This window comes from Gossypium arboreum, chromosome 8 (assembly GCF_025698485.1).
Source record: "Gossypium arboreum isolate Shixiya-1 chromosome 8, ASM2569848v2, whole genome shotgun sequence".
NCBI lineage: Eukaryota > Viridiplantae > Streptophyta > Magnoliopsida > Malvales > Malvaceae > Gossypium > Gossypium arboreum.
The window spans coordinates 15,836,923-15,859,611 of NC_069077.1; the positions used below are offsets into that span (position 1 = coordinate 15,836,923).

General features: G+C 29.1%; 2 protein-coding genes across 4 annotated transcripts; both read left to right on the forward strand.

Annotated features, from left to right (window-relative positions):
• The first annotated feature begins 9,068 nt into the window (after positions 1-9,068).
• On the forward strand, positions 9,069-11,787 carry LOC108470253 (plant intracellular Ras-group-related LRR protein 5-like). The gene is made up of 3 exons (XM_017771540.2): positions 9,069-9,850; positions 10,359-11,275; positions 11,370-11,787. Exons 1-3 carry the CDS (start codon positions 9,322-9,324, stop codon positions 11,508-11,510), a joined length of 1,587 nt encoding a protein of 528 aa, XP_017627029.1. The 5' UTR covers positions 9,069-9,321; the 3' UTR covers positions 11,511-11,787.
• An 8,356-nt stretch (positions 11,788-20,143) lies between these two features.
• On the forward strand, positions 20,144-22,108 carry LOC108469029 (protein LOL1-like). 3 transcript variants are annotated; one of them, XM_017769915.2, is made up of 6 exons: positions 20,144-20,294; positions 20,595-20,744; positions 21,137-21,250; positions 21,356-21,469; positions 21,553-21,662; positions 21,752-22,108. In XM_017769915.2, exons 2-6 carry the CDS (start codon positions 20,684-20,686, stop codon positions 21,794-21,796), a joined length of 444 nt encoding a protein of 147 aa, XP_017625404.1. In that variant the 5' UTR covers positions 20,144-20,294; positions 20,595-20,683; the 3' UTR covers positions 21,797-22,108. The 3 variants fall into 3 exon arrangements, with proteins under 3 accessions (XP_017625404.1, XP_017625405.1, XP_017625406.1); XM_017769916.2 differs by having other exon boundaries at positions 20,186-20,294; positions 20,553-20,744; XM_017769917.2 differs by lacking the exon at positions 20,144-20,294 and adding an exon at positions 20,317-20,400.
• Positions 22,109-22,689: the final 581 nt, after the last annotated feature.

The window sequence follows — 22,689 nt, forward strand, 5'->3', positions numbered from 1 at the left end:
TCAAAGTGAAAGTTACTCTTACAACCCTTATTAAGAGTCTACGGGACCCTAAAAGTAGTTAAAAATAGGCAGGGACTAATTTGAAACAATTTTGAAAGTTTAGGAATTAATTACAAAAGTTTTGATTTCAAGGGTCATACACCCATATGGCTAGCACATGGCTGAAACACATGCCCATGTCTTAGCCGTGTAACTCTCTGACTTGGGTCACACGCCCATGTGTGTTTCCCGTGTGTGACACACGCCCTTGTGGTCAGACCGTGTGCGCCCAAAAGTACTTTAAAACTCAAGTTTATCATTTTCTACTTACTTGGGCACTAAGCAGCTCAATTACCAATCGTTTAACCTATTCAAAACACGATTGAACATGCCCAAAATACACCAAATTCATCATGTAATATGCCTAACCAATGTACCCTCATTGGTACCACATTTTATATGTTCAAATACATCAACAACACACCAAACATTCAAGACTTTTATTCATATCACATTTACCATATTTGAACTAACTTTCAACTTTTAAAGTTACCAAATATGAAGCTAAGCACATACCAAGCATTATGCTAAGCTCCCAAACTTTAAACTATTACATACCAAAATATAAACTAGGCTAAAATACCAACATAGCCTCAACCACAACCATATACACATTTAATCATCATTTCACTAGCAACTAAGTTAACCACACCTTATAAATAATATCAACCAAAGACTTCCTAAGTACATGCCATTACAAAATAAATATCACCACACTTGAGCTTGGGATTTGTGATTTGATGCTGAGTCGGCGATAAATTGAATAGTACCTAACTTACGCACGGAAAACAAAATTGCACGCTGAGTAAAACTCAGTGGTATTTCTATAATTCGAATAACATAAACTTGATATAAGTATTTAAAATGCAACAAGTAAGCTATGTTCATATGTTTCAATTCAATAGTATAATTTTTGCTCATTCCTTATTCACATCTACTAAATTTTTCACGTGTTCAAATATTTAAGTATATATCAATGGCATTTCATTTAACATTTGCATACATCATCTCATGCAATGGCATGATTCTTATCTTTGATCAATACTTGAATTCATTCAAGTTTCACATCTCAATTCATCATTTCATATATCATATCTCATTTCTCATAATTTCATATCTCATTTCTCTTCTCATAATCATTTCTCATATTTTCCATTTCAATATTTTCTCATCTCACATTCTTTTCTCATCTTTTCCATTTCAATATCAATTACATAAATTATTATTTTACTTTCCCCTATTAACACGACATAGACTCGGACGGATACACAGATCCAACCAACACACTAGTTTGGCACTCAGTGTCTCATCGGAATAATCCGAAGTAATAACTGCGCTCCGCGCTATATAAATTAACACCCAGTGTCTCATCGGTTGAATTGAAGCAAATTGGCACCTAATGCCTCATCGACTCGAGGTCGAAGTAATCCCTCAAATTTTCCTATCCTATGGCATGCCAACTATATCTGACTTAGTCTGATACAATTAATAGGGATTCATTTTACTTTTCAATACAACCAATGTCTCAATTTCATGAATATATATCATCACATATAAGCATATATTCAATTTGATAATAATCACATTTTTCTCAATACACATATATTCATAATCAATATATTTCACAATATACAAAATCATTCCATTTCATTTCAATTATGAACTTAATTCAATTCCTAAGTACTAAAGTACTCACCTCAAATGCTTATCATATGCAGACAATTAATTTCCGAGCTATTCAATGTCAATTTTATCCTTCCCCTTTTTACTAAAGGATTTCGGTATGACGTTAGCTACGGAATAAAACAATTAAATCACATTAACATTAAACATTTCAATTTCACATTAATTTTAAATTTTCACACTATATTTTGCTTATTCTTCAATTTAGTCCTTAAAACGAGACTAATTTTAACCTTAACATTTAACTTCATATATGTATACTAATTTCACTCTAGACCACATTTAGCTTCCACTTTTCCAATTCGACCCCTTAATTTTGAATTTTCACAATTTAGTCCCTATTGTTCAAAATCAACAATTAATTCTACAATTTAGTCATTTTTCATTTCTAACTTAAAAATCTATCTATTTAATTCCTAATACTTAAACTATTCAACAATGTCAACATCTAAAATCTTGAACAATACTAAAAATTACAATATAGGTTGGGTAGTCCTAAGTACCGAGATTCCAAAAATATAAAAATTGTAAAAAAAAATAGGACAAAATTAACTAACCAATTAAAATTTGAAAGTTTGGAGCAATTGGTGCCGTCGGCCACTTTCTTTCTTTCTTTCTTGTCTTTTCTTTAATTTGCATGCAATTGTTTCATCTTTCTTTCACTTTCTTTCTATTTCTTTATTATGTTTTCATTTTATTATCTTTATTATTATTATCATTATTATTAAAGTTACAACATCCCTTACTATCAGGTCATTACAAAAATATAACTTCAATTAAAACTAGGTATTTTTTAGTGAAAAACTAAGTATTTTAAATGTATATTTAATTTAGTTATATATCGATCTTGTGATAAATTTATTAAATTAAATTATATAAAATTAATTAGTTATAGAAAGTTTTAACAAAAATGAAATTAATTAACATATAATAGAAAAAGATAAAATAAAAAGAAAGAAACAAAATGAGTTTATCTTAAATTTAATAGCATTGGCTTAATGTGAAAGTTAAGAGCCCGTAAAATTTAAGATTCAATATCTCAGTTTAATTCTATGTAAAATTATATGTGAGTTATCTATATATATGTACTCTATATTAGTTTAGGTTTGAAGGTTTTATGATATCAATACAACCATGATTAATTTTTATTATAGTTATTTGAATGTATTTTTGTAATTACATTGTAACTGTAATTTCAACTTAATAAATATACATATATTAATTAAAAATAATATATTACTATATTAAAACATAATGCAACTTATAATTTTATTTAATAATAGCTAAAACATGTTTATAACCAATTAGATTTTTATTAATTTTAATTAAAAATTATTGAATATAAAGATAAAAGACAAGAGAAACAAATAGAATAATAAATAATGTCAATTTTGAAAATTAAAATTCCAATATTTCACCAAACCCCACTGAATGAATAAATATTTTTAAATTGTAAAAGTCAATGAATGAAAATTTTACCCAACCTCAGCTGAGTACTTTCACAGATAAAAAGCACTGTCTAACGGGATGCCTAAGTTATCGTGTCAATAACTTTGTGAAGGGGAATAAGATACTCTTACATTATACATATGTCCAGAAAGAACAGAAAAAAGATATAAAATGTAATAAATTAAATATAGAATTTTTTTTTTTACAATTTTATTATAAATTTTGTTCTTTTTTAATACACAATACTTAGAATTATCTATAATCTCCTAAGTCATGAATAGAAAAGGATAATATACTTTAACGTCCTTAAATTTACGTCGTCCTGCATTGGAATAATGTTATGGCTAATGTTGAGAAATCTATACACGAGCTTAAATGCAGAAAATCCCTGGTTTTTAAGTGTTTTACACCAATTCACGTATTCAACTGCAGTCATGATATTTTCTAAAAGCACCAACCTGTTGAGAGGAGATTGGTTTTTGTCTACATACAAACTCACCATTTTAAAGGCACCAGTAGGATGTTTGTTTAAAGCTAGTATACGTAAAACTCAGCAGTCTCAGTCTCTTGATTGCTAGGATAACAAAATTAGGGGCGGGAATGTTTGGTTGGATTAATTTCATATTTTTGGGATGATATAAGTATTCTTATATCTCTAGGGTAGAATTTAAGTTGAGGAATAATCTAACATTCTCAGATTGAAGTAAGATTTTGAGAATAATATTTTTCATTTGGGTTTAGTTCAATTCAAAATAAACTGAAAACTGAATAGCCCTAGATATTTATTACTCGTCCCCAATTTTAGTTTATTCATTGCAGAAATGAGATATGAAACTAAATTACTAGATAAATGCGTTCAGTATTTAACAATAAAATAATTGCATAATGACAGATCTAGCCTTCATATTTACATAATTCTTTTTTAAAAATTAAATTTGGTTATTAATTTTTCAATAAAAGTCAAATCACTTTTTTTAACTTAAATGTTGACTAAAACATTATTTTTCTAACGATGTTGGCATGACAACCCGCATGTCAATCTATGTATATTTGATATTGACATGGCATTATATGTCTTATAAATCACGTCAACAAATAATTTAAAAATTATAAAATACTCAAAACAATTAAAAAAATAGATAAATAAAAAAATTAGTACGAAGTACACTAGAATTACCACGTGGTCTACTATTTTTAAAAGCTTAACACTTTATTCAGTATTTCTGTTAAAAAAAAAGCCTATTCGACTTTGTTTGAAATGTTGATGATGAAATTTAACTCTTTTAAAAGGTTGAGAGTCAAATTTAGTTTTTTTTTTAAATATAAACCAAAATGATAAAAAATAAATATTAAAAACTAAATTTATCATTATACCTAAAATAAAATACTACAAACTCCAATCTTCATGTAGTAAGGATTAAAAAAAAAAAACAAATTCTATGAGAAGTATTTAAAAGAATGTGCTTTTAATTTCCTGTCAACTAAATAAAAAATTTAAATTTCAATCAAATAAATCAAACATGATAAATTAATTCAATTAAATTTCATGTATGCTTTTTTTTTTTTGCCTTGGATGTATACAATACTATTTTATTAGTGAATTTAATACTTATATTCTTTTCGACAAGGCAATATATTTTCTTAAATTTCACTAAAATTATAAAATAAAATAAAAATTTTTACATTACTTTAGAAATAGGTAATATTAAGACTACCTCATATACTACTAAATGTAAACACTATTGACAATGCAAGATTATGAAGAACGTAATTTCAAATTTTGAGATTATCACTAGGAATATAAGTTTTTGAATGAAATATTCCTAAAATCTAATTTTGTATTATTGTTGGAGTTGAAAAATAATTTGGAAAAGTTTGATTCATAAAAAACAATTTTAGGAATGATTAAGTGTTCAATACTGTTGTCAATAGTGCTATACAAATATTTTGTTTTAGACATAATATTTGAAAATAAAAATTAATTAATTTAAATAAATTAATAATATATGAAATATGAAAAAATTAAATACTTTTTGAACAATTGATATAAATTATATGTAATATATTACCAAGCATACCGATTCCACCATAGCAATGTCCATTTCTGAAAATCAGAAGCGAATGTGAAGAGAGACTAAAATTCTAGATTAAAATTTTAAACTTTGTTTTGTTTAGGTATTGAGGAATTGAGCATAGAGATCTATTTAAGTGCTTTTGGGTTCCCGCAAGATGAAAAATAATTATGTGGGTTGAAGATTTATTGATGGCTTTTTTGGGTCACTTTTTTTGTGGAGGTTATCTTTTAAATTTATAAGGTATGGTTCTTTAATGTAACATATTAGGGATAATTAGATATCATGCATAACAACACATTACTCCGCTTAGGCTCAACATATATCCTTAGAATTATCATAGTGCGGTGAGTGTGGACTGAACCCACCATATTTATACTTCAAGACACTTTTTAATGTTCAAATCAATGAGAGAGTAAGAAAAAAAAGGTTAAAGATAATAAAAATGAAACAACATGAGAAAGATAAACTCTTGTAAGGGATAATATCTCTTGTCCTAGTGCTTGGTTCGAGCTTGATTCTTACTGGTTGTTGATTTAAAAGTATTTTCACGTTACACTAAATTGGATTTATCATAGTGTTTGACAATTAGTATATTTATTCTTATTTACATCATGATATAATCATACTTATCCGGGGTTTTTTTTTAATATTTATATTTTCTCAATTAACTCTTAAAAATTATGTTATCAATGTACTTCTAATTAAAATAAGTTAAAAAAAACACGTGTAAATACATCAAATACCAACTTGTTGAGATGAGTTAGGTAAGACATAAGGTTTTGGTTGATGTTTTGATTTCGCAGACGTATTTTCTATAATTAATTTCTAACTATATTGACATATATTCTATGAGCTTACAAATTATATTTACACTAACTATCTGTCAAAGTATTCCCTCAAATGAGAGACAAAACCTTTAAATGAAATAATACCTTTTTGTTGAGGTTGAAGACCTAACTCCCTTCAACACATAGTGTTTTATTATTCAAAAGGGAATTGTATTAACAAGATTGTGATTTTCTTTAATGGGTGTGTGGCAATGGAAATTAGGCAAATGTGTGTTGGGTTAAGGTTAGGGCGAAAACTTTTTGTGGGATTTGTGGGGTAGTCATTAGGAATTGGTAGATTATAATTCAAACTTTTTTCCTTAATAAATAATTTTAATTTCATAAAATGTATAATCAATTCGATTGAATTAATTAACTTATAACAAATATATTATTTTAATATTTAAAAATACTTCAATAAATAATATATTTGAATTTTGAATCAATTTCTGAGTTGGAAAATTCACTTATTTATCAATCAATATATTAAAAAAAAACCAATTAAATGGATTTTGAATTTTTGGGTTGTCGGCTTTGAATGCATAAATAACAACGTAGGAGGTGGAATGGCCACATTTTTCATCATTGATGAAATTGACAAATTAAGGATCCTATGACGGTTTTAAAATGATCAAATAGTTGTATTTTCTAAAATATGAAATTAGTTTATACAAAACAAATTTAATTGATGAATTCGAGGGTGAAGTCAATCAACTCTTTAATCAAACTATAATGAAAGCTGTTCAAGTCGTTAATTATTTCACATCAAAAGCTGTTCCAAGTTGTTAATTATTTCAATACGCATACACTTTTTTCCCTCCAATATTATCAAAATTATCATTTTAGTTTTTAAATTTATTTTTTTCAAAACACTTTAAATTAAATGAAAAAATTTAATATTAGTTAATTTTACTGATACGGTATGCACATAGATTATTACATGAATGACATGTTAATATTTAATTAATTTTTAAAATTTAAAACTTATTAAAAATATTTTTTATAACTTTTATACTTTTTAATTAATTTTAATTTTAAAAATATTTCTATAAATTTTAAATTTTAGATTTTCAAAATTAATTAAATGTTAATGTATCATTCACGTGATAATTTATATATACGTCATATTAACAAAATTAAAAAGTACTAATTTTTCTATCAATTTTTGAGTGATTTAACAAAAAATGTAAATTTAAAATGTAAATTTTTTTATAAAATTAGAAATTCCTATTTAATAACCTTAATTTTGGTATTTGATTTCGAGGGGCCAAAAACATTCACCAAATCCGTAATCTTTTTACTACTTGCAAAGAAATCGATACAAAATTTTCTTTTACTACTTCCAGCAAATATCTATAACTATGTAACTATATATTAAAGTAGTGACCAAACCATGCCTTTATTAACACTTTGTGAGATTTTAAAATAGTGGTATAATTTCAGTTTTAGTCCTTAAAATATGCTAAAATTTTAAATATATATTTGTATATACCTCTGACATGTGGCACACCATCATGCCTCTTTTCTTCCTTTTTTTTCATTTTATAAAATGGTTTATTTTCAGTTTTGCTCCTTCTAATATGCTTTAAATTAAGATTCAATCATTATACTTTAATTTTTAAATATGAATTTTATATTTTTATAATATAATTAATTAATTCAAATAATTAATATAGTTAACTTTTCAATTAGAATGTTACATGATTATATATAATATGAAAGTAGATTTTAAATTTAAAACATAAAGGGATTAAATTCTTGAAAATAGAAGTAGGATGACAAAATTTCAAATGTACAAAGTATAGAGACTTAGAGTCATGATTGTTTGAATAGGCTCGATTGACCAGAGTATCGGTCCAGAGAGAGATTAGATCAATTAAGTCGTAAACTAGTATAAACCGATTAAATTAAGCTAAAAATAAATTGAGCTATATTTTATATTTATAATTTTAATGATTTATTTAATTGAATTGTACAACCAATTTTACCATAATTTAAAAACTTTATTTTAATTTTCAAATTTTAATTTTATAATTTTACATAATTAAATAACCAACCCAGTAAACCATACTGGTCGTTAACCAAGTGTACGGTGAAATAACATTTTAATATTATCAGTTAAAGTCTAGAAGGATAAAATTTAGAAAAAAGTAAATTTCACATGATTTACAGGTTAAGTGAAATGATTACTTATGCAGTTTCTTTTTTAAATTTATCATTCATAAAATCAAGCTATAATTTAAAGATTAAATTTGAAATTAGTGTGAAGTGAACTGTTGAATGAATTTTGATTTGAAATTTTTTATTAAAAGAAAAACATAATGGTTAATTTGATTTTTAAATTATATCTATTTTTCATTTTAATATTTAAATTTTAGATTAGTATTTAAATTATCATTCCGTTACTTGTTTCAATTCATTTTTTGTAATGGTATTAAAAAACCGTTTGTCACGTAATGTCAATAAGAATATGTTACGTGGCATCTTTCAACAAATCACAATTGTCATGTGACACTTAAATTTATTTAAAATAAAAACATTGACCCACTATTGACCGAACATTGACTGACGTTGACAGATGTTATTTTTATATTATATATGATTTATTTATATTATTAAAAAATATATTATATATAATATTAAAAAATAAAAAAGAAGAGTGTCGTGATGCTTTCTAATAGCATTATGTGGACAGTTAATAGTCGATCAACAACCGATCAATGGTGGATTAATGTTTTTATTTTAAATAAACTTAAGTGTATGTGACAAATTGTACTTGGCTGAAAGGTGCCACATGACATATTCTTATTGGAGTCACGTGGCAACCTATTTTTTTAACACTTTTAAAAAAAAGGGCTGAACTGGTTAATTAAGTACTAATCTGGCATAAAAAAAAAGTTCAGGTGACGAAGTGAGAAAATAAATATAATTGAAGGGTCAAATTCAGGAATAAGCTAAAAAAAATGAAATAGTGGAGTAAAGGCGGAAGTAGACTAGTAGACAGAGGAGAGGCGTATTAGCCCATTGTTTAAGAAGGTCCAGGGAACTTTATAATTAGGAAAATAATATGCATTATGATGAAAATATAATTGTATAGAAAATACAGAAATGGCAGCCAACTATTATTAATAATTAGTCTAATCCATATAGTATTTGATTATGAAGATCAAAGACCCTTCGCCAACACTCAAGATAAACTTTCTAAAACAATCTCTTTTCCACGTCTAAAACCAAAAACCACCATAGCCATGGCGGTGATGTCAAAGCAAGATCCATCACCAGCTTTTGTAGAAACGGTACAAGAAATCATGAGACTTTACAGATCACTTCCGCCAAGGCCTTCAATTGAAGACGTTGCAGCAGCCAAATCCGTTCTCAAAACTGTAGAAAATGAAGAAAAAATAAAGCTTGAGGAGATCTCAATGGAACAACCACCTGAAGATGTCCCTGAGGAACTCTTCTCCGTTCTGCAACAGGTGAGGAAGACCATGGTGTTGTTTCAGAGCCACCAACAAAAAAAAGAGGCCCTTTACTTGGTTGAAGCTGACAAGATGTTTGAGACGTTTGATGGGTTGATTCAAAGGGCGTCTTTGCTGGTTTCTGGGGATACCCAAGATGAAAAGGTGACTACTTTTAGGGAACAAGTAAGGAAATTTGATAGAGAAGCTGTTATCAGTGATGACAGTTTGGTGAAGAGAAAGGAAGATGGTGATTTGGATAAAGATGATGTAAAGGGTTTGGTTAGAAGTTCTTCTTCAAAGGCTTCTTTCTTTTCAGGTAAACCGTGAAATTTCTTATTATTTTGTTGGGAATATTTGTTTCTTGTGAAATTTTGTGCCTTATATATTCAATTTTGAGAATATAGTTTAAACAGGTTCATGTGTTTTTCACAGTTCAACTTATTGTTGCATGTTTTAATATGATGAAATGAAAGGAGCTATTATGGTCACTTCAACTTATTGTTTTTCTTCCTATGCTGCTATTAAGAGTCTGAAAATGAAATCTGTATATATAGAAGAAACTAGAATTCTGATGACGATTCATTTTCAAGTAATATTTTGTCTTGGTTGAATTGAGAAGCTGGGATTTGGCTCTTTAGAAGGAAAGTTTCTGGATTTCATCAATTTAGCTGATCATATTATAATTCCAGCTCTAGTGCTTTTCCTGTGTCATTCTATATATATGTCTTATATGGATTAAAATTCATGAGTCTGCAAGATAGGTAGATATAATTGATAGGCCATGAAAATGTATTCTTAAAGTAAGGCTTTTGGTGTATTTGCAGGTGAAAATAGCAGTGAAAAACTAAACCTAATGAAGACAGCAGCGCTTATAGAAAATACTGCTAAAACAGGAGGGATAGTTCTTGATCTTAGAGGCAAGTTGATGGACCAGATAGAGTGGCTCCCTGTATCAATTGGGAAATTAAAGGATGTGAGCGAATTGGACTTATCCGAAAACCGTATCATGGCGCTACCACCCTCCATTGGTGGCCTTCAAGCCTTGACAAAGCTTGATCTTCACTCGAACCAACTTATAAACCTTCCTGATTCGGTTGGGGAACTTGTGAATCTAATAGAGCTTGATCTCCGTGCGAACAGGTTAAAGTCGCTGCCTGCTACTTTTGGGAACTTGACAAACCTCATGAATCTAGATTTGAGTTCAAATGAGTTCACCCATTTGCCTGAGACAATTGGAAATTTAACGTCTTTGAGGAGACTAATTGTTGAAACAAATGAGCTTGAAGAACTTCCATACACAATAGGAAATTGCTCCTTACTTTCGGAGCTAAGATTAGATTTTAATCAGATAAAGGCTCTTCCTGAGGCTGTTGGGAAGCTTGAACGCTTGGAGATTCTCACTGCACATTATAACAGGCTCAAAGGGTTGCCGACAACAATGGGCAACCTCTCCAATCTAAAGGAGCTCGACGTAAGCTTCAACGAGATTGAGTTCATTCCTGAGAACCTCTGTTTTGCAGTAAGTCTCAGAAAATTGAATGTTGGGAAGAACTTTGCAGATTTAAGAGTCTTACCAAGATCAATTGGAAACCTTGAGATGCTTGAAGAGTTGGACATAAGTGACAACCAGATCAGAGTTTTACCCGATTCTTTCAGATTATTGTCGAAATTGAGAGTTTTCCGAGCTGATGAGACTCCCTTGGAAGTTCCACCAAGAGAAGTAATCAAATTGGGTGCTCAGGTAATGCTAATCTGGCTACAAATTTAACTTGCTGGGACCTTTCCTGTTTGATTTCTTATGAGCTACTAACTCATTCAACTTCTTTCTACATTAGGCTGTTGTTGAGTTCATGGCTGATCTTGTTGCCAAGAGGGATACCAAGGCAGCACCACCAAAGAAGGAGAAGGGTTTTTGGTTCAGGATTTGCTCGATTTGTTGGCCGTTCCGGACCGCAAATACGGACGACAACATGTAACCAATGAATTACTACTACAGTTTTTTCTTTTTAGCCCCTTGTAAATATCTCAAAAATGTTTTGGTTTCTTGTCAAGATGTGTGTGTGTGTGTGTGTGTGTGTTTTTATGCCAGTTCCATTACTTTGTAAATTATTCGTGAGATTGGTGAGCTTTTCTGCAAAGTCCAAAATCCTGATTGCTTGCAAGTGTTTTCAGATTCAAGTGAAGTGAAAAACTTACAATTGTAAATCTTTTGGCATCTATTCTACAGCATCCAAATTCTACTTTTAGTATAAATTTTGCTTCTAAATGCATCTGTCCTATGTATTGCTGTTGTACAAAGGAACTGAGTGAGGCATGAAAAAACATGTGAACAGTTGGAATAGAATTTAGCCACCAAGAACAAATATACATATAAAAAAGGGAATATTTATTCTTTTTAAATAATTTGTTTAGTTGTTCCATGTGGTTTCTTCTATTCTTAAATAAAAGAACTTTTTTTATTTTAACTACCGAAAAAGGTTACATCTTTTTGGTCTCCAAGGTAGTTTAAGCACTCGTCAAAACACAATTTTTCCTTTCCTAAACCCTTCAAAAAATCCTCATTAAAACACAATTTTTACTTTCCTAAACCCTTAAAATCTGATTAAAAATCCCAGGACAACTATTTTTATTTTTTTTGTGCATAAACTTTGAGAAAAATGTCAATATTATCAAAAGTTGACTAATTAATGAGCTTTCCTAAAACAGGAAAAGTTTCAAAACGTAAAAAAAGAAAATAAAAAACAGTGGGTGTCAGCTGCAACTTGGCTGGTTTTCTAAAAGTTGTAAACTTGTTTGCGAAGAATTTTCTGGAAAAAGCCATTTCTTTCTTCTTCCTTCCATTAATTGTCTTGTTACTCAAGGTAGAAACCATAGGGTAGGGAGCCAGCTTTTAGAACATCGCAAGTGTGGAACAGGTTGATTGGCATGCAAAAGAATCCATGATATTGGGAGCAGTTAATTGCTTGTATTTGTTGTAAAAAGGAAATGAAGGAGCCCCCAAAGCGTTTCAATGGGATACCTTCTTGGAATAACATAATGTTACCGTATGTGACTCTTCCATGATGTAAATGTTTATTTAAGAACAATGAATGATAATGTCAAAATATGAGAAAAAAAAACTGATATCACCACTGAAAGCAGCCATGAGCCATCACCTCAAAATCATAGAACATTCAAGGACAACAAATATAAGAAAATTTGTTCTGGCTAGAATGATGGGTTCTTTTTTTATGGAACTGTTGTTAAAATACATTAATTGATACAAAAATCTTAGTAGAAATTATTTTGCTTGGTTGAGTTTCATAAATTGGTATTATCTTACGGAGAATAGATGCCAAATCCTTTGTTCATTTTATTTCTTCTTACCAATTTAAAAAGAATAATCTAGAAGGATATTCCTCTGCTTCTGGACCTTTCCTTTCATGCAGTGGCGAATCTACGGGGCTGGCAGGGCCCAGCCCCTCTAAAATGTAAAATTATTATTTAAGCTTTTGAGATTTTTTTAAATATTTTAAATTAGTAAAGGTAAAATTACATTTTGACTCCTCTAAAATTATAAAAATTAATTTAATCATTTAAAAATTATAAAGATATAAGATATAAAAATTAAAATTTTATCCGACCTCCCTAAAAATTATTCGGCTTTGCCCCTACTTTCATATTGTTTTTAGTAAAGTCAATTATAGGGATAATGTATTATTTATCTTTTAATTGCGCTCAATTATTACTTTTGTATCAATTTAATATCTAAAGTTACCGATCATGTATCATTTATCCTGGCTATTAACAATTTCTTGATTACTATTTTTGTCAAATAAATTAAAAAACAGAAAGTAGGTGAAAAAAATACAGTAAATTTTTTCAAAGAATCTCAAAATTATTAAAAATCAGAAAAATATATAAAATTCCCAAAAATAAAATACAAAATAAAAAGAAAATCTCAAGAAAAATAAAAAAAAGCACAAAATAATAAAGATATATAAATACATATTAATATAAACACTAAATTTATCTTTATTCCTTATAAAATGTGAATTATTTATATGTTAATTTATCTTATATATCATTTACTATTATTTTATTTATAATATTTTAATTGTATACTATAAATTATTAGTATTTTAATCGTATACTATAAATTCTTCATTACTATATTTATCTCTATGCTATTAATTAGTTACGAAATATTAATTATACATCATATATTATTAGGTTATATTTACACGAGAGTTGGTTGATTTTTGCTAGGTAAATACACATAGATATATAGTAAGTTAGTACCGGGATCAAGTGATTATTACAGGTAAAAAACAGAGATGAAAATCAAGAATTTGTTTACGCAATTTAAAATTTGTGTACGTTTGTGAGTTTTACTCGAGAGTTGATTCACTATACTTCAATTAATACAAGTTGTGATTTAAGTCTCATTTATCAAGTAACTGTTGGGAAATGTATTCATATTGTAGTAAACATATAATTATTTTCTATGTATTTGAACGATGAATAAATAAATAAATAAAATTAATTTTTCATTTTACTATTATATCTTTTGTGTTTCTATCTATTATGTTTTGTATACATAGCGAAATTATAACAAGTAAATATTAGCTCATTGATTGTCTAAGTTCAAACTAATGATAAGTGAAACTATAAGAAAGTTTATATTGCGAGAAAGATAACTTATTTCAATAGGTAATCTAAATAAGTCTGTAATCCCGTAAAAGAATCAAAGTGAGCATTTGATTCAAATACTCGAAAGGATTATTATGTCCTCTAAAATTCCAATTATAGAGATGACTAGTCTTGGATACCAAAGCAGTTGACTTCACGGATAGAGACATAAATGTACTACTCATTAGAAGGATGATACGTTAAACTGGATCAAATTTGAATTAATTTTGATTCCACTTGTGACGTTCATAGTGTAACTTACATAAATCCTGAGTTAGTCGCTGATCATGCATATGTGACTCATTTGCTTTGATATAAGTGATGTTTATGCTCTAAAAATGATTGAACCGATAGTCAGTATGTTGAGTACATGACTTGTGTATGACATAACTTTACTAGTAACAATAGAACTCATAACTCTATTAAAGAGTTAATGATATCCTCTTAATGCCATTGTGTGGATTGATAAATATGGAATATGGTCATGGGTTGCTTGTTCTTGAATGAGTAATTTATCACAGGTATTAGTTGACAGTGATCATATTAATCATTAAGAAGACGCAATGGTGACAATAAGATAAAACGAGATTGTATTAAGTGAACGGATTTAACTCAAAGGAATTAAGGATATTATATGAGGTTAACACACACATGGTAATGTCATTAAACAAAATAGTTTGGATAAATTGCTTTCGTATAGAGTATACAATAAGGAGTTTTCAATCATGGTACTTCTTTTAGACTAACTCCATGATTAAGTAAATTGCGAATTATTAGAACAATGCTTCTGAATATAGTTGCAATTAATCAAACATAATTATATATGTCCGATTGGTCCATCCACTAGCTCAACAAAAGCTTGACCGGACTGCATTTGAATTAGAAAAAATTCTATAACTTTGGAAATAATTTAATTGAGGTTGATTTATTCGCTATGGAATTAAATTAGATGGTCGTGAGAATTAGTTCAACTAAAGAATTTAATTAAAGAATTTTCTTGAAAAAAAATTTGAAAAATCTCAGTGATTTTTTAGAAAGTTAATTTTGATAAAATAAAATTAAATTAATTAAAATGAATATGATATTTTCGAAAATTAATTTTTAAGTTAGACAATTGGTCCAATGGGTAATTGAACTTGAAAATTGGACCTGAAATCGAAAATTAAACCTGAGAATAAAAACTCAAGACTACAACCTAAAAACTGGTTGAACTGGGTCCTGTGTATGAAATTGGGTCAACAATCTAACTAATGGCTGGACCGGATTGCTTGGGTCGTCACTGGCCAAAATCGAACTAGTCAATCCCATTCGGGCAAATCAACGAAGTTCGAGATGTTGGGGGAGTCACGCCGGTGATTGCAATGGAAAAATTAGTCTCCTAGTGGGACTTCACCAAGTAACTTGGTTTCAAATTAACTTTTACAAAGGTAATATTTTTTAATGAATTTAATATTAAATTTAGCTTAATATTTATTTAGGTACTAATATGATATATTGAATTTAATTTAATATTTATCTAGATAATATTTTATTAATTTAATATTAATATAAAATATTGAATTTAATTTAATATTTATCTGTATAGTATTTTATTAATTTACTATTAATATGAAATATTAAATTAAATTAAATATGAGATATTTAATATAAACTCTCTCTATATAAAAAGAACACGAGTCATTATTCTCATACACTTGAATTTAAGAAAATTGTAGAGAGAAAATTCTCTAAAGAAATTATTTCAAAAATTTTTAAAGATATTTTTGTTATTTACAACTTGACTCAAGAAGTTTAGTGAGATTACAAATTGCTCCACTGGTAATTTTGTAAAAATCTTTTTGATTTGAAATGAGTCTGACACTCGGCAGGCATGAACTTGAAGATGGTAGAGAAGACTACTTAGTCGAAGTATTCATCCTAAATGAATCATAAAGATACGATTTTAATAAAGTGTTTATTATTTTATATAGCACAATAGAGTTCTTGTTTTTAGAAAAAATTAAAACTATAATTTTCCCTTAAATCTACATTTTGTTGTGTTTTTTGAACCTGATTTTTCAATAGTAACACCCTCACTCCTATACTCTAAACATGTTCACTCTCTTGAAAGACTTTCTCTTTGAAAGCTTAGATGCAAACTAAGTGACTCACTTAAGTTTACTTTACAACTTTTGCACTCAAATTGATTGTTCCTTAATCAACAAATGAAGTGCTCCCTCTGTATATTCTTACTTAATATAAGTTGTGCATATATACAAGTCATATAGCTTGATAAGTTACAATTAATTAAATCACATTCTCACGTAGACATCCATATTCAATTATTTTTATAATGGTTGAGATATTAATCACTCACCATGGTCTAATCTTTTAAATAAATAAATTTAGATTGCATTAAAAGAATTTGATTTTGATCATTGTTTGAATTGATATTAGCAATCATAGCATCACAACAAGCCATAAGCATTCACCAAAGTCTACAAAATTAAAAGGGTTAAATCATTATTTGAGGTTTGAACTTTACAATTTTTTTTTATATTGGGGTTTGAACTTTTTTTTTTGTCTAAGTTAGGTCATAAACTTGACAATTGTTTCCATATTAGGACCTGAACTTGGCAACTTTTCCCATATTAGGGCTTAAACCATTTTTTTGTCCAAATTAGGCCTTGAACATGACAAATGTTCCCATATTGGGACCTATGGCAATTGTTTTCACATTTAGGCCTGAACTTTAGGGTTTTTAAGGACTAACTTGGATAAAAAAAATAGAAATCCCAATGTGAAAACATTTGTCAAGTTCAAGACCTAATTTAGAAAAAAAAAATTTCAAACCCCAATGTGAGAATAATTGTCAAATTCAGAACCTAACTTAGACAAAAAAAATTCAAGCCTTAATATAAAAAAAATTATCAAATTCAAATCTCAAATGTGATTCAACCCAAACCCAAACTAAAGCCCATAAAATTTTGGATAAAAAATATGCATATTCAAATAAGACAAGTTTTATCCAATTTTCAGCTATGCTCCAAGTTACAACTAACGTAGTAGTTGAAAGACAAAACTAACACTAACAATCTCCTCATTTAAACAAAACTTTTAATCTTCAGAAAGAAAGGATTAGTCATCGAATCACTCCTCGTTAATCCTTTGATTAATTATGATTATACTCAAGTCTTCAACTATTAATAAAGCAAACATTGAATAGCATTGATAATTTAAAAAACAAAGTAAGATAATATCATTAAAATAATTTTAATTAATAAACATCGAATTTGATTTGATCAATAATGAGTCGAGTTCAAGTTCAGCTTAAATTTCCAAGCTCACAAGTTCAAATATCTTAATATTAGATTTGAATAGTTTATGTTTAATAAGCATTTTACTTATAATATATTTTTAATTATTAAATTATTATTTTATCTATTATACATATAGATTTAAAACTTAAATCTTATTTTGTTTCACGTTGGTTGAAGTTAGAATTTTTTATTAAAAGGTGAAATAAAATTAAAAATCCTTTAAGTTCAAAGCATGGATCTTATATTTTAAAGAAAACTTAAATTTGAATTGTGAATTTTTTTTAGAATGATTGAGAAAATATTTGAAGCAAAGAGAACTAAAGTCACTTGCTATCCCTTCAATTTGCGTCTATTTACCACACTACTTCCTCTCAAAAATTAGACATTCACTTTTACCCTCAAAACCAAATCTCCAAAATCATATCTTGAAGTAGGTGAACTATTTTGCTAAATCACTAAGTCATATGCATCTCTACTTGTCATATGTGGGGTTTACCTCGCATTTTTTGATAAATCAGAGAAGAAGTAGAATCGATGTCACAACGAGGAGGAACACAACATCGCAACGAACGACGTCCCAACGAGGCAATATGCCACGTCACAACATGGTGATGTATATTCAACTTGATTAGTCTAAGAATATTTTAATCATATTAGGACTTTAGTATTAATCTATTTAAAAGGGTCTTTATAACCTTGTTTAGAGGTTGACAGAATATCTCTAATGTAAAATTTGATGAAGAGTTTTGGAAGTATTTTTGAGAGAGCTTTGTATTCAAGTTTTGGTTTTTGCCCATTTAGGTTATTTTATCATCTTGTACTCTTCGTTTATTTTCTTATTAAGTGAAGTCTTCTTTGCCAATAATTTTTTTTATTCTTTTTGAATGAGTTTTTCCATATAAATATTTGTATTTGTTCTTCTTTACTTTTACTATCTCATTGTTTATATAGATCAATCCTCAACACCACCATTAATAAGGGGTGGATGGGTGTGATACCAATTATAGTTTACTCTTCTTGTTACTAATTTTCCTTTTTTGTATTTCTCCTGCTGCTAATAGGTTTTTAAGTATTAAATTTGAGTTGGAATAACTCAATTATAATTTAAGTGAAACTCAAGTTTAAAAAATATTATTCAAATACACTAGAGTTAAGTATTGAGTCATGAATTTTGAATTAAACTTAATCTTACCGCTATTCGTACTAAACTCGATTAAACCTTTATTGGCTTGTTTCAAAACTTAAATTATTGATGGTTAGAATATCCAATTTATATGCAGAGAAAAGTCAAGAAAAGTACAACAGAGCGGTCCCCTTGTGTCTTAGCATGCTTATCTATGGACCTGTTATGGTTCTCTGGAGAGAGACTTCCAGTTCTTGTAAGAACTCTTGCCCATACTTTCATGGACAACTCTTGTTCAGACAATAAAGTCTTTTGTCTTTCCCTCTCTTTTCATTTTTTCTTATTTGTATAGTCCAATATCATTTTCCACTTTTCACTTCTTTTTTATTTCTCAATACACAGGTTGTTCTTTGTTCATGCATTTGCTGCTCTTCATTCCTACAAATCAGTTTAGTCTACAAGAACAAAAAAAAAAAAAAAGTTAGCCCTGATTTGCTAAAGAATAATGAACTTTCTATTTCAATACACAACTAAAATGTTGTGTGATAAAAGGGACATGACTTGGCCATCTTTTTCTTCTTTTCTCCCTTTTTTTTTTCATTTAGGTGTTATGATAGTGATTTAACTTAGGATATCTAACTATATTGAAGCAAACAGAGAGAGACGGGAATTAAGCTTTTCATTGGCCCTAAAACCAGCCAGTATTAATTACATGTAGCTGAAAATGAAAATAATAGCAGATACACACAACAAAGTCACAAGGTTCAGTCACATTCACTCCCCCAAAGCTCAACTATAATAATGCAAGGGGAAACAGGACCACCAGCAAAAATAAAATAAAAAGTTATGGTTCTGCAAATAATTATAAAAGAAGAGCCCAAGAATGATCATTTTGACAAATGGAAATGGTTCTTCATTAACTTGCTATTTTCCCATGAGAAAGGGGCGTGTGGCTGAGTGCAACACTCACGCGCATGCTATGTTTTACACTAAAAAGCAAAGCTACATTGAGAGAGAGGGGGGTTTGGGGTGTGGGGTTCAGAGTTTCTGGCTTTCTGCCCCAAACTTGATCTTGATGTACCACCAATAGAAAAGGAAGTTTACCCATCACCAGTTACGATGCAAGTTAAATCTTTTATGGGATTAAATGAGTAAGCAAAGGTGAAAGTGAAAGATAGTTTTCATTGCCTTATATTCAGTCATTCAGTTGGCTGAGTATTTATTAACATTCTATCAATCACTATATCATTTAGTGGATGATATGTAAATATAACTTTTAACTTTCTATAAAGTCGATGGCATGCGATAACCCTGAGATAATTTTCTCACCAAATTTTTCAGGACCAAAAGAAAAGTAATTTTCACCGATCCGAACTGTTAAAGCAAAGAATAGAAATCTCCTTTGACACCAATTTCTTAATTTCACCAAAAGGAGAGAAAGTCACTAAGTCAGTTTCTTTTCTTTAATCTGTTGATAAGGAGAAACTGAAAGGATTCAGTTGACAATTACCCCCTAAGATGAACCGATAAGGAAAATAGTTGAAAAAGGAAACGTATTTTAACAACTTCTACTTTCTCTTATCTTTGTCCATTCTAAACTCTCTCTTCTCTCTCTCTCTCTCTCTCTCTCTCTCTCTCTCTCTCCATTTCATATGCAAATTGATTAGGTATGTGTTTGCCTCACTTCGTAAGGCTTCAAATAAATTTCTTTGGTTATCAAGTGCTCTCAAGCTTTCTATTTTTGTTTGCATACATCCATTTTATCATCATCTTGTATGGTTCTCTAAGAAAGTTTCCAAATTGGGAACCAAGTATTTTGTTGTTATACATACACTCCTTTCTCATCATTTCCCTTTCTGTTTCATTGTTAACTGTTATAATCTTCATTATAGTCCATTCTGATTCTACTTTCTGAGTTTTTGCAGTTACTAAATTTCTTGTTTCTTACTTTTTCTGGACATGGTAAGAATGGGAGAAGGATTGGTGCTATCTGTTTTGAAGGCAGTGAACTATTAGGATCCTCCAAAAGAGAGTTTACCCTCTGCCTGATTTTACAATGCCAGTTCCTCTTGCTCCATATCCAACACCTTCAGGGTCATATACTCCTCCTGCGAATGGTATCTTGTTCTTCCCTGCAACAGATTTATCTTGAAACAATGTGAATTCTATTATTGTTTAGTTGCTGTGATGAAAGAATGACCTTCTTAAGAAACTTTGATTAGCTGCAACAGCTAAAGCCATAGGAATAGCAAATCTAAATAGATTTATTGATATCTGAACTATGGAAGAATAGGTTGCTGCTTTCCCTTTTCTGATGTGCATGTTGCCAGGATATGAATAGTGCATTAGGGTATAAATGAATGGTTCAAGTTTAGTTTTCAAACACTAGTTTGCTTTCCGACAGGCTTGGTCTCATCATAATATGAACCTATCTTTCTAAATCAACAAAAAGTTACTATGTTTCTTTATCCATTATCAACTGATATTGTAGCCAAATCTATATGAGCAGGGGCTCAAAGCCAGCTTGTATGTTCTGGATGCCGAAATCTATTAATGTATCCAGCTGGAGCAACCTCTGTGTGTTGTGCTGTTTGCAATGCAATAACAGCTGTGCCACCTCCTGGTACATCATCTGCTATTCACTTCATACCCTGAATTTTTCTTCTGTTTTAAGTTATTCTTATATCTGTCAAACGAAAAAATGTTAATCGAAAGTTAGAAATTACAGGAACAGAAATGGCCCAGTTAGTTTGTGGAGGCTGCCATACCTTATTGATGTACATTCGTGGAGCCACAAGTGTTCAATGTTCATGCTGTCACACTGTCAATTTGGCCCTGGAAGGTATGCCTAACAAGTTATGATGTTCCCTAAATTCAACAATGTGGGTTCGTAAACCTGGTCGATTAAGCTTCCAGTTTTTACAGCAAATCAGGTGGCACATGTAAATTGTGGGAACTGCAGGATGCTACTAATGTACCAGTATGGAGCAAGATCTGTAAAATGTGCAGTTTGCAATTTTGTCACATCAGTTGGGGTCAGTTAACTGTTTAACAACCATACAAAGGGATTACACAGTTTGTTCATCTTGCGTCTGTTTGAAATTTGTTTCATTGAATGATGCAGGGATCAGCAAGTGGTGCAGCAGAACAGAAGTTCAACAACACCTAAATTTAACTTCACAGTTGAGATTAAAATTCTAGTTTACAACTTTGGTTTTGCATATTACAAATATCCTCTTCTATTGCACCCCTCAGCAACATAGAGGAAATCAAATCCTTGCATTGTATAGAGTTGTTCTTTCTTTTCCTTTTTTGCTTGCGTGGCCAGTTACTGAATAAGCAGTTTGACTTTTTGTTTTTTGTTTTTAGAGTTGTTTTTAGAGTTGAACAATCATTTATCATATGATAAGATAAACTTCATTTTCATTTACTGTGCTATGTATGAGTGGCATTAAATACACGGCATTGAAGTTTATCTCTAGTACTTTTTTTCCTTTTTTCCGACTTAATTGTCAATGCTCTAAACGTTCTTTCAATGTCATTCAGGTTTTATCAGATACATTGAATTTTGGGGACCATATAGAATTTTCGTTTAAAATTTAAGTTATTTTTTTAAAAAAAATTGTATTGGAATTAAAGGGATTGTAGCTTTAAAATTTTTATGGCACCTACTAATCTATGGCAAGGTATAATTTTTTTGTTCAACATAAGATTATGTTCTAAGGTAGTTTCTGCTATACTGGTAAATGTTTAGTTTTTTTTGGTATTATGTGTTTTGATGTACGGTTTAACTTTATTTATTTTTAAATATTTTAAATATATATTATAATTTAAATTATGGGACATGAAAAATTGAATTACGTAAAAAATATATTTATAAAAAATTGGTATAAATAATGAGACCTTCATTGATGGTAAAGTATAAATATTAAATTTTATAAAGGTTATGGTTCAAATATTATTATGTATGCATATTTTTTTATTTCTCTATATAAAAGATATAAAATAACAATAATAACCTTAAAATAATGTAATTTACTTTATAAAGTAAAAGGATTTTCA

Excerpts from the sequence above, each read along its gene's own strand:
- LOC108470253 (XM_017771540.2), top strand. The coding sequence starts at position 9,322 with ATGGCGGTGATGTCAAAGCAAGATCCATCACCAGCTTTTGTAGAAACG. Across the intron at positions 9,851-10,358 it reads AAAGGCTTCTTTCTTTTCAG|GTGAAAATAGCAGTGAAAAA; the intron begins GTAAACCGTGAA and ends GTGTATTTGCAG. Across the intron at positions 11,276-11,369 it reads TAATCAAATTGGGTGCTCAG|GCTGTTGTTGAGTTCATGGC; the intron begins GTAATGCTAATC and ends TTTCTACATTAG.
- LOC108469029 (XM_017769915.2), top strand. The coding sequence starts at position 20,684 with ATGCCAGTTCCTCTTGCTCCATATCCAACACCTTCAGGGTCATATACT. Across the intron at positions 21,251-21,355 it reads AACAGCTGTGCCACCTCCTG|GAACAGAAATGGCCCAGTTA; the intron begins GTACATCATCTG and ends TAGAAATTACAG. Across the intron at positions 21,470-21,552 it reads TGTCAATTTGGCCCTGGAAG|CAAATCAGGTGGCACATGTA; the intron begins GTATGCCTAACA and ends CAGTTTTTACAG.